Source organism: Leucoraja erinacea, chromosome 1 (genome assembly GCF_028641065.1).
Source record: "Leucoraja erinacea ecotype New England chromosome 1, Leri_hhj_1, whole genome shotgun sequence".
Taxonomy (NCBI): domain Eukaryota; kingdom Metazoa; phylum Chordata; class Chondrichthyes; order Rajiformes; family Rajidae; genus Leucoraja; species Leucoraja erinaceus.
The window spans coordinates 168,538,266-168,551,260 of record NC_073377.1 but is presented as its reverse complement, the minus strand read 5'-3'; the positions used below and the strand labels follow the sequence as shown (position 1 = coordinate 168,551,260).

General features: G+C 47.0%; 1 protein-coding gene across 1 annotated transcript in view; it reads right to left on the bottom strand.

Annotated features, from left to right (window-relative positions):
* The window catches only part of inpp4b (inositol polyphosphate-4-phosphatase type II B), a 613,166-nt gene that overhangs the window by 173,835 nt on the left and 426,336 nt on the right, over positions 1 to 12,995 (bottom strand). Inside the window, 1 exon segment of the mRNA XM_055647772.1 lies at positions 12,621 to 12,700. Within this exon segment, the coding sequence (XP_055503747.1) occupies positions 12,621 to 12,700 (80 nt within the window).

The window sequence follows — 12,995 nt, the reverse complement described above, 5'->3', positions numbered from 1 at the left end:
CAGTTCAGTCTCAACCACACAGTGGTGCTGGTGATCTTGGGTTTGTCCCAGTGGCTCAGTGTTCCTCAAACCTGCGAAAGGGGACCACAGCTAGCGGGAAGGCAGACCATTTTGTCACCCGTCTTCCTTCCTTCCTCATTCTCCCCTCTGGCTGGGCTGCCTGGGTTTTATAGGGAGTAGGCAGGCAAGGTTCTAGTGGCCAACTAACATTGCCGGACACAGAGGAGGAAGGCAACCTTCATCCCCAGGGCTGGCCAGCTTCTTAATGCTGATCACTGACTCATGAACATATGAAATGAAATAACCTTCTATATGCACTTTTTAATTGAAGCACTTAGGAAGCAGTTTAAAAACTATTGCTATGTGTTGAATGTTGATGTGCGGTGTGTGTTGTGCGATTGTGCAGTGTGTGTGTGGAATGCGTGTGCTGGTTGATTGTGCAGTATGCGTGCTGCTTATGTTTGTTGATTGTGTCCCTTTTTAAAAAGCTACTGTAATGCGCCTTTTAAATTGCCCCTCGGGGACGAATAAAGTGCTTTGAAATTGAAATCAATTAATTGGACCCAGCTGTTACCGATGATGTTGTGGATTGGCCTCTCAATAGACAATAGACAATAGGTGCAGGAGTAGAGGCCATTTGGCCCTTCGAGCCAGCACCGCCATTCAATGTGATCATGGCTGATCATCCCCAATCAGTACCCCGTTCCTGCCTTCTCCCCATATCCCATGACTCCGCTATCTTTAAGAGCCCTATCTAGCTCTCTCTTGAAAGTATCCAGAGAACCTGCCTCCACCGCCCGCTGAGGCAGATAATTCCACAGACTCACCACTCTCTGTGAGAAAAAGTGTTTCCTCGTCTCCGTTCTAAATGGCTAACTCCTTATGTTTAAACTGTGGCCCCTGGTTCTGGACTCCCCCAACATAGGGAAACATGTTTCCTGCCTCTAGTGTGTCCAAGCCCTTAACAATCTTATATGTTTCAATGAGATATCCTCTCATTCTTCTAAACTCCAGAGTGTACAAGCCCAGCCGCTCCATTCTCTCAGCATATGACAGTCCCGCCATCCCGGGAATTAACCTTGTGATCCTACACTGCACTCCCTCAATAGCACGAATGTCCTTCCTCAAATTAGTCTATATAGTACAGAGCCTAGTTGGAGATTGTAGTGTTCAATAGCCTATGTAGTTAAGGACCTGTGCCACCAGCATGCGACCTACATGCGGCAAGAGTGACCAAACCGGAAGCGGGGGCCGCGCGGAGGTCGAGTGAGTGACGTGAAGTTCGTGCGTGACGTACGGCGTCGAGGCGGCTGTGGGCCGTTGCCGCGTGTAATTTTTGAACGGTCAGTTTTTCGGAGCCCCGCGCGATGTCGGGACCAGCTCCGCACAACTCCATACGGCTCCGCCCGATCGAAGTGGGACCGGCCCCGCGAGGCCGTACGGCTCAAGCGACCACGTTAGGTCGCGCTTGCCGCATGGAGTCACATGCTTGTGGGGCAGGCCCTTAAGGCTGTGCAGATGCTGGTTTATACCTAAGATGGACACAGAGTGCTAGAGTAACTCAGCGGGTAGTCAAGCAGAAACTCTGGAGAAAAGAAGGATGGGTGACGTTTCAACGTTACTTTGTGTCTATCTTCGTGTTTTAATCGCCTGATGGTGGTTGGGAAGAAGCTGCTCCTGGACATTATGTTGAAGCAAAAAATCACAACAGATAACATGAAATAACCAACAAATTGGGATGAACTGTTGTTCAGCAGCTGTGCTCACCAGGATTGCCAGCAGACACATTTATAAAGCTGCACTATAAAGAATCATCTCCACCCTACCATAGTTACCCAAACAGATGCAACTAAATTTAAGGTAGCTCTTTCTTCCCAAAAACCCTTTCTGGCTTTAAGTCCCCACTCCACCACCTCCAGTTTAAATTGCATTTGGAATATTTTGGAGGACCAAGGACCAAGAACCTAACACTTTGCTTTTAAACAGAGAATCGCCTGTCTCCATTATGTCAGCACTCGACTGGCCACTTTTAAATCTAATGTTCCCAATCCTTGACAAAGATCAAATCCAGCTCCAGATAAATACAACAGTCAGATTTTTTTGTGGCGTCAATATTATTGATTTAGCGCCGACTTGAACAAGAAACTGAAACATACCTCCCTGTGGAGACTCTCGGAAACCCTTGTGAGAAACCGGTCGTGGCGAGACCCGGGAGCTGGAAGGAGCAGCGAGGTGAGAGAAGGATTTGAAACAGTTCTGCATTGAACTACTCGCTGCGTTTTCAAATAGGAAATTGACAGCGCGGTGAGATATTATAACGGGAGTGTTCATACTGCGCTCCTGGGCGACTCCTGATCATTTACGCATGTTCCAGCAGCCAAATGCTGAGCTGACTGTGTCTCCTTGTTCACCAATTGCCCTGGAGTCATTCGGACACAATGGGCAAGATATGCTGCTAGTGTGGCCAGCGCCGTCAGCGACCTCTGCAATCATTCAAAACACACCTCCCTCACTGCGAACTTCCACAAACTACTGCAGTGTATATATCCTTCCTTCCTTCCCGGTAAAGCCAAGCCAAGCCAAGCCAAGCCAAATCCCGCCCCCTCCTCCCACACACACACACAGCCCTGCCTCCGATGTGTTCCTTACTTTAAAATGCAACGACTGCCTGCTGCCTGCAAGCTTGTGCGCTGTAGGGATCAAAGATCGTATTGCAGAGCTCTGCGAGAGTATCTTTGGCAGGGATGGTTCACATCGCGGCAGGCTGTGGGCTGGTGCAGATTCAAGAGCACACACAGCTGGAGAAGTGGCAGGAACACAGGCAGAGTCCAAACGCGGTTGATCACAGCATTCATCGCTGGTGTATGGGACAAGCTGCCAGAGGAAGTGGCCGGGGCGGCTGCATTAACTATGTTTAAATGACCTTTGGGCACGCTCATGGATAGTTGGGAAATTTGCCACATGCGGGAATATGAGACTAGAGCAGGAAGATAGCGTACGAGTTGGCCGCTTCTGTTCTTTACAGCTCTTAAATTAATTAGATTAAAGTTTTTGTGCCCTGTTTAGAAACATCGAAACATAGAAAATAGGTGCAGGAGTAGGCCATTCGGCCCTTCGAGCCTGCACCATTCGCCATTCAATATGATCATGGCTGATCATCCAACTCAGTATCCTGTACCTGCCTTCTCTCCATACCCCCTTATCCCTTTAGCCACAAGGGCCACATCTAACTCCCTCTTAAATATAGCCAATGAACTGTGGCCTCACTACATAGAAAATAGGTGCAGGAGTAGGCCATTCGGCCCTTCGAGCCTGCACCGCCATTCAATATGATCATGGCTGATCATCCAACTCAGTATCCTGTACCTGCCTTCTCTCCATACCCCCTGATCCCTTTAGCCACAAGGGCCACATTTAACTCCCTCTTAAATATAGCCAATGAACTGTGGCCTCAGCTACCTTCTGTGGCAGAGAGTTCCACAGATTCACCACTCTCTGTGTGAAAAATTATTTTTCTCATCTCAGTCCTAAAAGATTTCCCCCCTTATCCTTAAACTGTGACCCCTTGTTCTGGGCCATCTGTGTGCTGAAAGCATCCCATATTATTTTAAATGACTTGTAAATGTACACATTTATTCAGCATCAATTCACAGCAATCTGTTCAAACTGATTTTACCAATCACCATTGGACATATCGCTTTCTGGCTGAAGATATTAACAAATGCATGCTTACTTTTTATAGATTCCAAATCAGCTTTGTCCCCAAGTTCAATTATTATTCTGAAATGTTGCGTTTAAGAAGGAACTGCAGATGCTGGAAAATCAAAGGTACACAAAAAAGCTGGAGAAACTCGGCGGGTGCAGCAGCATCTATGGAGCGAAGGAAATAGGCAACGTTTCGGGCCGAAACCCTTCCGGGTTTCGACCCGAAACGTTGCCTATTTCCTTCAAGGGTTTCGGCCCGAAACGTCGCCTAATTCCTTCGCTCCATAGATGCTGCTGCACCCACCGAGTTTCTCCAGCTTTTTTGTGTACCTATTATTCTGAAATATTTTTTTAAAGAATTTGGTTAGACATTGCATGATTCATTTACTTATCTATAACTCTTATTATTTACTTGTGATTTATTTACTTATATATAACACTTATTTCAAAAATAAGGGGTAAGCCATTTAGAACAAAGATGGGGAAACACTTTTTCACACAGTGAGTTGTGAGTCTGTGGAATTCTCTGCCTCAGAGGGCGGTGGAGGCCAGTTCTCTGGATGCTTTCAAGAGAGAGCTAGATAGGGCTCTTAAAGATAGCAGAGAAGGCAGGAACGGAATACTGATTGGGGTTGATCAGCCATGATCACATTGAATGGCGGTGCTGGCTCGAAGGGCCGAATGGCCTCTACTCCTGCACCTATTGTCTATTGTCTGTTTAATATACATTTCTATCCGAAGGCATACAAATGTCAGACTAATGTTTTTTTGCTTACCTCAATTTGAACAGGAAGGCTTTCGCTAGCACCTATGAAGTGCAGCACTCTGACCAAAAGACACTTGAAAGTGCACACGGAAATGAAGCCACTGCAGTTATATTCTGAATGTCTACGTTTGACACTGGCGAATGAGCATAAGCTCTCAATAGTCTGTGGTTTATTGACCAGCAGTCTAAGATAACAATCTTAAAGTCATCACTCATTGAGACATTACCACAACAAAATGCAACATTGATGTTGGCAGTTTGTACATCAAGATAAGTTAAACATTTTCAATTTAAATGTCTATTTCCATGTAAGCCTAAAACAATATTTTTGTTCCTGTTTTTGGGGTAAAGGTGTGTGGCTGTGATGGTGAGGATCTTGACTCAGCGAATTCCAATATCAGAATCAAACATTTAGTCTTAAAACAAAGCATTCAAAAACAGAATCTTTTCACTTGGTCTGCAATAACCAACCTGATCTCCCGGTGGCTCAGCACTTCAACTCCCCCTCCAATTCTGAATCCAACCTTTCTGTCCTGGGCCTCCTCCATGGCCAGAGTGAGGACCACTGTAAATTGGAGGAGCAGCACCTCATATTTCGCTTGGGCAGTTTGTACCCCAGTGGTATGAACATTGACCTCCAATTTCAGGTAGTCCTTACTTTCTCCTTCCCTTCCCAGCTCTCTCTCAGCCCACTGCCTCCACCTCTTCCTTTCTTCCTTCCCCCCCCCCCCCCCACCCATCCTCACATCAGTCTGAAGAAAGGTTTCGACCTGAAACGTTGCCTAATTCCTTCGCTTTGTAGCCGCACCCGTTGAGTTTCACCAGCATTTTTGTCTACATTCAAAAACAGACAAGGCTTTACTTTGCTTTACCACAGCTTCAATGCTAATGGCAATGCTAACATCCTTACTAGCAAATAATGTTTTTTTCCCTTCTAAATGCGGTTACAAATTTAGGCCTATTGTCCAGAAATATGTCTATCCTTAAAACACTATTCTGATAATCAAAAAAAAAAGAACTGCATGTCCTAAACCTGCAAGGGTTTAAAATTGGATAAACCCTCAAAGGCTGATGGAATGCATCTCAGACTGCTATAGGAGGCCCAAAAGGACATTACTGGAGCTCTGACAAAAAATAAAATCATCCCTTGCCACAGGTGAAATGCAGGACAGCGAATATGGTACCTTATTGAATACTAGTTGGGATAAGCCAGGCAATTACAGCCTGTGCGTCTAACTTCATGACAGGAACATCATCGGAAGGCAGGGGTGGATTGACCTGAGATTAGCTTGTTAAAGGAGATCCTGCCTGACCAAAATCATTGACGTTTTTCTAAGAGGTTATGAAATGAGGGTAGTGAGTTTGATGTGGTCATCAAAAATGATGTATGATTTTAATGTGGGGAACCTGCAAACTCTCCACACACACACAGTACCCAAGGCCATGATCGAACCTACGACACCAGCTCTACCGGCTGGTCCACTGTTTTACTGCTGAATAACAAACTTGGGTACCAATTGTTATGCAAGTTTCTTGCATCTTAGAACAAGGAGGTGAGGAGGGAGAGTGGGGGAGGGTAGGGGAAAGGAGAGGCAGGGAGAGGTGAGGGAGGGATTGGCGGAGGGGAGGAAAGAGAGGCGAAAAAGGAGGGAGGGTGAAGAGGAGGGTGAGGGAGTGCTGGGGATGAGGGGAAATTAGCCTTTCCTGCGCAGTTGGGGGCTATGGGTGAGTGGTGGATTATTGCGTTGGGGGAATGGGTGGGTGGTGGAATATTGCGTTGGGGGAACGGGTTGCGTTGGGGGAATGGGTGAGTGGTGGAATATTGCGTTGGGGGAACGGGTTGCGATGGGGGAATGGGTGAGTGGTGGAATATTGCGTTGGGGGAACGGGTTGCATTGGGGGACTTGGCCTCCAATGTTTCTGGGACCCAACGGGTCCACTTAGTCTAGTTTCTTTTAAATGGGACATCTATTCTCTGAAACAGCCTTTCACAAATACAAAGCTATCTCTTTAATCAACATTTACGAAACATAATTGATAGCTTCCATGGTTACAGTATTGAATCCTGCTCTTGTCACAACTTAAATATTAACAGCTGAGTAAACACCTTCAAGACAACCAGAGGTGAAAGCAATCCCCAACTGTTCAGTCCATGTTGTAAATTCTGTCTGTCAAGTGCCATGTACTGTCGGAAACATCATGAAATGACTCAGGGAAGATGTTTTTTTTTCACCCAAAAACCATGTTGCTAGTTAAAAACCCAAATCAGATTGTGAAAACCAGCGTCAATAATATTGACCAAAATTCACAATGAAACAGTAGTATTATCATAGAAAGGTAATCACCGTGTGATCATTCTGCTTTCACACAATATTTCTCTGAAATTATAAATTAATTGATAGATAATTGAACAGAGAAGAATATATATAAGCTTACTAATAATAACAAATAAGACCTGAAATCCCATCTCCCTCTCTCCAACTGATCTGCTGAGTATTTCAAAACTTTTCTGTTTACTTTATGGTTAATAATTTAATTGGAAATGCAAATGTAAACACTAGATGACTGAGGAGAACTATGACATGTCAAGTGTATTATTTGAAAAGCCCAGGGTGCAGAGGCAATGATGTGCATGAATATTGGGCTTTGAGGAATGAAGACGGCTGTCAATGGCATAAGAACTAGAATAGGAGAAATAAAGGACTCTCATGCAGGAGCGCAACTCGCTATCTAAACATGGAGGGGGCCGGGCGACACAATTCTTTGGCGGCCACGCGCGCATGTGCACTCTCACACACACACACACACGTGCGAGGCTTCAGAGTTCGGAGGCTCAATCGAGCGCCAAATGCAGCTTAACTCTGCCTGTCTCACTGGGTTAACTCCAGCCCTGTCTGGACCGACAGGATACCAGGCTGCTTCTCCACGCTGGCCATATTTCCCGCAAGCCCAGGCAGGTTAACCTGGCGGGACAGGCAGAGTGGCACAGCTCGCATCTGTCTGCTCTGGCAGGGGGGGCACTCGGGACAGCGCCGGAGAGCCGGTCGGGATCGATCCAATCTGCGGATGAGGCGCAGGTCTGTGCCACGCCTCCCTCCTCCAATCACCGCGTCCTCGATCATCAGTCCCACCCCCACTGCCTCGCGGAAAGTGGAGATTTTAAAATACGGATCATAAAAACTTGGGGGGGATGTCCCCCACTTCTCAAAACATGGGGGGGGGGGGAACGTGTCCCCTCTGGCCCCCCCGGGTTTTCCGCCCCTGCTCTCATGGGACTGTAGGACTTGTTCGATAGAATGTGGTGTGTTGGTGACGGAGAATAGAATATAAAGAGTTATGAGCCAAGAATGAAAAATTTAAACCAACGGTGTTGGAAAACCTAGACCCATTGCATATACTTTTGTAAATCCTGGCTAAAATCGTGCCAAAATAAAGCAGGGGATTAGTACATTTACGAGGCCCGTTAGCCCTTTCTGTGTAAGAACCCACAGGCTGCTAGCTGGTGCCGGGAAGTCTCGGTCACAATTCAATACCTCAGAGAAGGAAGGTCCAAATGTCTTTGCAATTGATAGTATGAATGAAAACTTTGGAGAGAAACTCTAAGGTATTGTATATGCATGAGTTTGATTGGATTACTGCAAAGGGATTGTAAATAATGTAAATAATGTTGCAAGACAGTTACCCTGCTGTTTGTTGATTGGCCAGAGTGAGAAGCCCTGGCTGAATTGTTTGTATTCCAGGGTAAATGTTGCATTATTCAGTTGGACTGACTTCCTTCCAGAAGCTTCTGTAAGAAACGTTGTTTGGGACTTTTTGTAATTGGGTTGGAGAACTGTCAATAAGGCTTTGATGTAATTGATATGTATGATTAGTTTGTAAGGGGAACCACCCCTATGTAGTTCAGCCCCTCAAGGGTCGTTGACCTATAAAAGGTAGCCCTCATTTAGATCGGTGTCGATCCTTTGGGACTGCGTGACCTTTTGGGGATGTCTGTTTGCACGAGGCTGAAGAGCTTGGCCAGGCAGAGACAAGGATCGAACCCGCGGTGGTTTAGGTATCGTATAGGGGAATTTGTTGTTTGTTCTAAAAATAAAGTTTAGTTGGTCCAGTGTTTGACTCAGTGTTTTTACTGAACTAAGAGGGGTCAGCTTTAGGAGCATATTTACACTTTGATCGGCAGTGGAATGCAGGAAGAGCAGCACTTGTGGAAGGTTAGGATATTAAAAGTATCACTTTTAAAAGTAGAGAATGAGGTCAGTCAGAAAAGCAGACAAGCAACAATGAATTTAAACGCCTTCCGCTTCTTACATTCAATTTGGTGTTTATCTTTTATATGTTTCATGTTAAAGCAGAGGTCGCGTAATTTGCGTGCCAAGGACACGTAAGTGGGACAGGCCCTTTAGGGGAAAATAGCAGCAGCTGGATCACTGATAACTCTTTGAAACGGACTGTTCCAGCTGCTACGGTCAGGCAAACGCCTCCGTTGCCATGCGGTGAGAACGGAGAGGTTGAGAAGGAGTTTCTTCCCAGAGGCAATTCGGACTGTAAACGCCTATCTCACCAGGGACTAACTCTACTGAACGTTTTTCCTTCCATTATTTATTATGTAAAAGAATATGTGTGTTATGATTGTGTTTATAATTTGTTTGGCTGTTTTGTTGTTTGTCTTTTGCACAAAAGTCCGCGAGCATTGCCACTTTCGTTTCACTGCACATCTCGTATGTGTATGTGACAATTAAACTTGACTTGACTTGACTTGAATCAGGCAATGTCAAAGACTAGGTGAACAATAGTGAGGGGGGGGGGGGGGGGCAGGGGTGCAGATGGGCGTTCCCGAGGATGCAAGTGAGTCAAGGATGTCTTCAAGGGGACACAGGACAAGGGGAGGATGAGCAGCTGGAGATTGTGGTTCATATTGGTACCGACAACATGGGTATGAAGACCGATGAGGTTCAGCAAAGATAATTTAGGGTGTTAGGTAGTTAGAGGGAAAGCAGAAACTTGAGAGAGACTTCCAGGATTACTCCCTGTGTCATGAGTTAGTCAGGCAGGAATAGTAAGGGAAGGAACAGGAAGCTGGTGCAGATAAATACATGGCTAAGGAGCTGGGGTGGTGGGGTGGGGCAAGGTTTCAGATACATGGATCATTAGGCTCCCTTCCAGAGAAGATAGGACATCTGAAGTAAAGGAATCTGCCACTCAGGAAGGTTTAATCCAGCAGGGAGTTGGAACCCAAAGTAATAGTGAATCAAATGAGGAAATACAACCTGATATAAATGTAAATGTGAGTAGGTTCAGTAGAGGGGACAAGCAGTAGCAAAGATCCTCTAGCGGAGCAAGATAGACCGCTCCTGCTAAATGCAATGGGCTGACGTGTAGTACGCAACGGAGTGGAACCTGGGCCATTATTTCATCCATTTCCGTAACCGGACCCGACCCGACCCGCAGTGTAATCAACGTTGCGGGGGAACAGTTTGAGTTAATAAATTAAAATTCTGAAAATGAGGAGAAGATTTTTACCAAATAACTTTTATTTTTACGAGGATGTTTCTGTAACCGTCTTCCGTCTCCGCACTAGTATCCTACGGGATCTTTGGTGCGGAGACGGAAGCCGGTTACGGAAATGGGGCCGAAAATTACCCGTGAATCTGCCCATGACCGTACTACGTCTTTTTCGTCGATCGGACTATCTTGTTCGCTGTAGGATCTTTGGACAGGAGGCAAGTGTGGGATTGTGGAAAGTCTGATAGATTAAACTGCATTTATTTTCAGGCAAAAAGCCTGACAGGTAAAACAGGTGAACTCAGGATGTAAATTGGTACATGACAAATAATAATAATAGATAGATAGATAGATCCTTTATTGTCATTCAGACCTTACGGTCTGAACGAAACTATGTTGCCTGCAGTCATACACAGAATCAATAATAACAAAACATACAATAAACACCAATTAAACATCCACCACAGTGAGTTCACCAAGCACATCCTCACTGTGATGGAGGCAAAGTCTTAGTTTCCATCTCTTCCCTCTTTGTTCTCCCTCTGCGGTGAGGCGGTCGATCCAGGCCGGAGATGCCGCTCTCCAGTCCAGCGGACCTCCGTGGTGATGTCGCCGCTGCCGATAGCCGGAACGCCATCCCCGCTCCGAGACGGCCCGCCACAGCATCAGCTCCGGGCTGCCGCCCCAGCTCCAGGTCGCCGCCCCTGCTCCAGGTCCCGCAGTCTCCGCACCGGGCCGCTGCCCCAGCTCCAGGCCGATGCCCCAGCTCCAGGTCGCCGCCCCAGCTCCGGGTCCTGCAGTCTCCGCACCGGGCCGCTGCCCCAGCTCCAGGCCGATGCCCCAGCTCCAGGTCCCGCAGTCTCCGCACCGGGCCGCTGCCCCAGCTCCAGGCCGATGCCCCCAGCTCCAGGTCGCTGCCCCCAGCTCCAGGTCTGCCCCCCAGCTCCGGGTCCTGCAGTCTCCGCTCTGGGCCGCTGCCCCAGCTCCAGTCGCCGCCCCAACTCCAGGTCGCCGCCCCAGCTCCGGGTCCTGCAGTCTCCGCACCGGGCCGCTGCCCCAGCTCCAGGCCACCGCCCCAGCTTCTGGTCCCGCAGTCGCTGCTCCAGGTCCCGCCGTCTCCGCTCCGGGCCGCTGCTCCAGCTCCAGCTCCAGGCCGCTGCCCCAGCTCCGGGCCCCGCAGTCTCAGCTCCGAGCCCCGCTGCATCAGCCCCAGGCCGCCGCCGAAAGCCAGAACGCCGCAGCAGCAAGTCGGGCCACCGCTGCTCAGCCCCGAAGATGGCCAGCCTCTCGTTGGTAAGTCCTGGCTGGCTCTGCCTCCGGAGCCTCGGGGTCAGTCGCAGGATGGAGGCCGCCAGCTCCGCCATTAGACCATAATAATGGATTGGATTTATATAGCGCCTTTCCAGATACTCAAGGCGCTTTACATCGCATTATTCATTCACTCCTCAGTCACACTCGGTGGTGGTGAGCTACTTCTGTAGCCACAGCTGCCCTGGGGCAGACTGACGGAAGCGTGGCTGCTAATCTGCTCCGACCATCACCAATCACTCACACACATTCACACACATTCACACGCAGGCAAAAGTGGGTGAAGTGTCTTGCCCAAGGACACAACGACAGTATGCACTCCAAGCGGGATTGACAGCTATACCCGAAACATGGCTGGTTGAGGAGCAGCATTGATATTTCAATGTTTGCACAAAGCTATCGAGAGTTTTAGTGATTATACTTGCTTCATGGATAGAGGTTTGGGGAGAGACAAGAAGCTGAGCTGCTGAATGACGTTGACATTATATTCTCATAAGGTGTGTGCAATAATAGGGCCGTATGCTGTGGATACTGGATACAAACACAAACTAAGCAAATCCTGTAAAAACCATCAGTAATGCAGAAAAAAAAACAAGTGCGCAAATTAATAATATGAATCAATATTCTGGAATGAAAGTTCTGAATAACCCAGTATTTTTTTCTGTTTTGTTGCTTACATTACCATCTTTGGAGTCATTTACTTGAACGCCTTATGTATTTGCAGAAAAATATGCATTATTTTTCAAAATAAATAGAAGCTAAGAAATTCCTACATATGCATGCACGCATACAGCCTTTCTGAAACAGAAATTGTTTATGAATCAAGCAAAGTAAAGGGGAATTATATTTATTGAAGTAGACACAATGTCCCTGCACATCAGGTGACATCTTTAAGTATTGCAGGTCAGACAAAGCATGCAAGTGTCAGGTAAAATATAAAGCTACATCTCCAATGATTTGGGAGTGAATCGGTAACTGCGAAAAGAAAGCTTGTTATGGCCCTTGGTGTTCCTTCCATTCACTGGGTCTCTTAAAATTAATGGGCTAATTTACACCTAATCAGAATAGTATCTCTGGATCTCTATCTCTTGGGACCTAATATAAGATTGTACGAATTCACTTAATTTGTGATCCTTAACAGCCACGGGAGATAATTACTGCAGTTGCACCCGCATTACTGTTTCTGTCACACTGATATGTTGCCAGCGCTGAGCACAGCCACAGCAACACGAGCTCAGAAATTGTCAATTAAAGATCTACCCACCTTAGAGTTGCATATGTACTTTTGCAGGTTATCAACATAGCAAGGAGGTCAATCACATGAATTCACACACAATACCTTAGGTTTATGGTGAGTGTTTGTTCCTCTGAATTCAGTAAATCACCTATCGCAAACGTTGCAGAGCCCAGGAAGCTTCGCTGCAAGAGAGAGAAAAGAAGGTCTTCGTCAGTTTCAAAATCCATGAGCATGACAGCTTCAAAATGCCCCGCTCCCTGCCATGGCTGCCCTCCACCGCACACGGTGTCGGAGACGGGCTGGGAAAATCATTAAGGACCCCTCACATCCCATCCATCTGGGAGGCGATACAGGAGCCTCAGGTCTCGCACCAGCAGGCTAAGGAACAGCTTCTTCCAAAATACCATTACCCAGCTGAACTCACAGGCTCGGCGCTAGCGATCTTTTATACCCTTTTATCTGTATATATTTATTTGC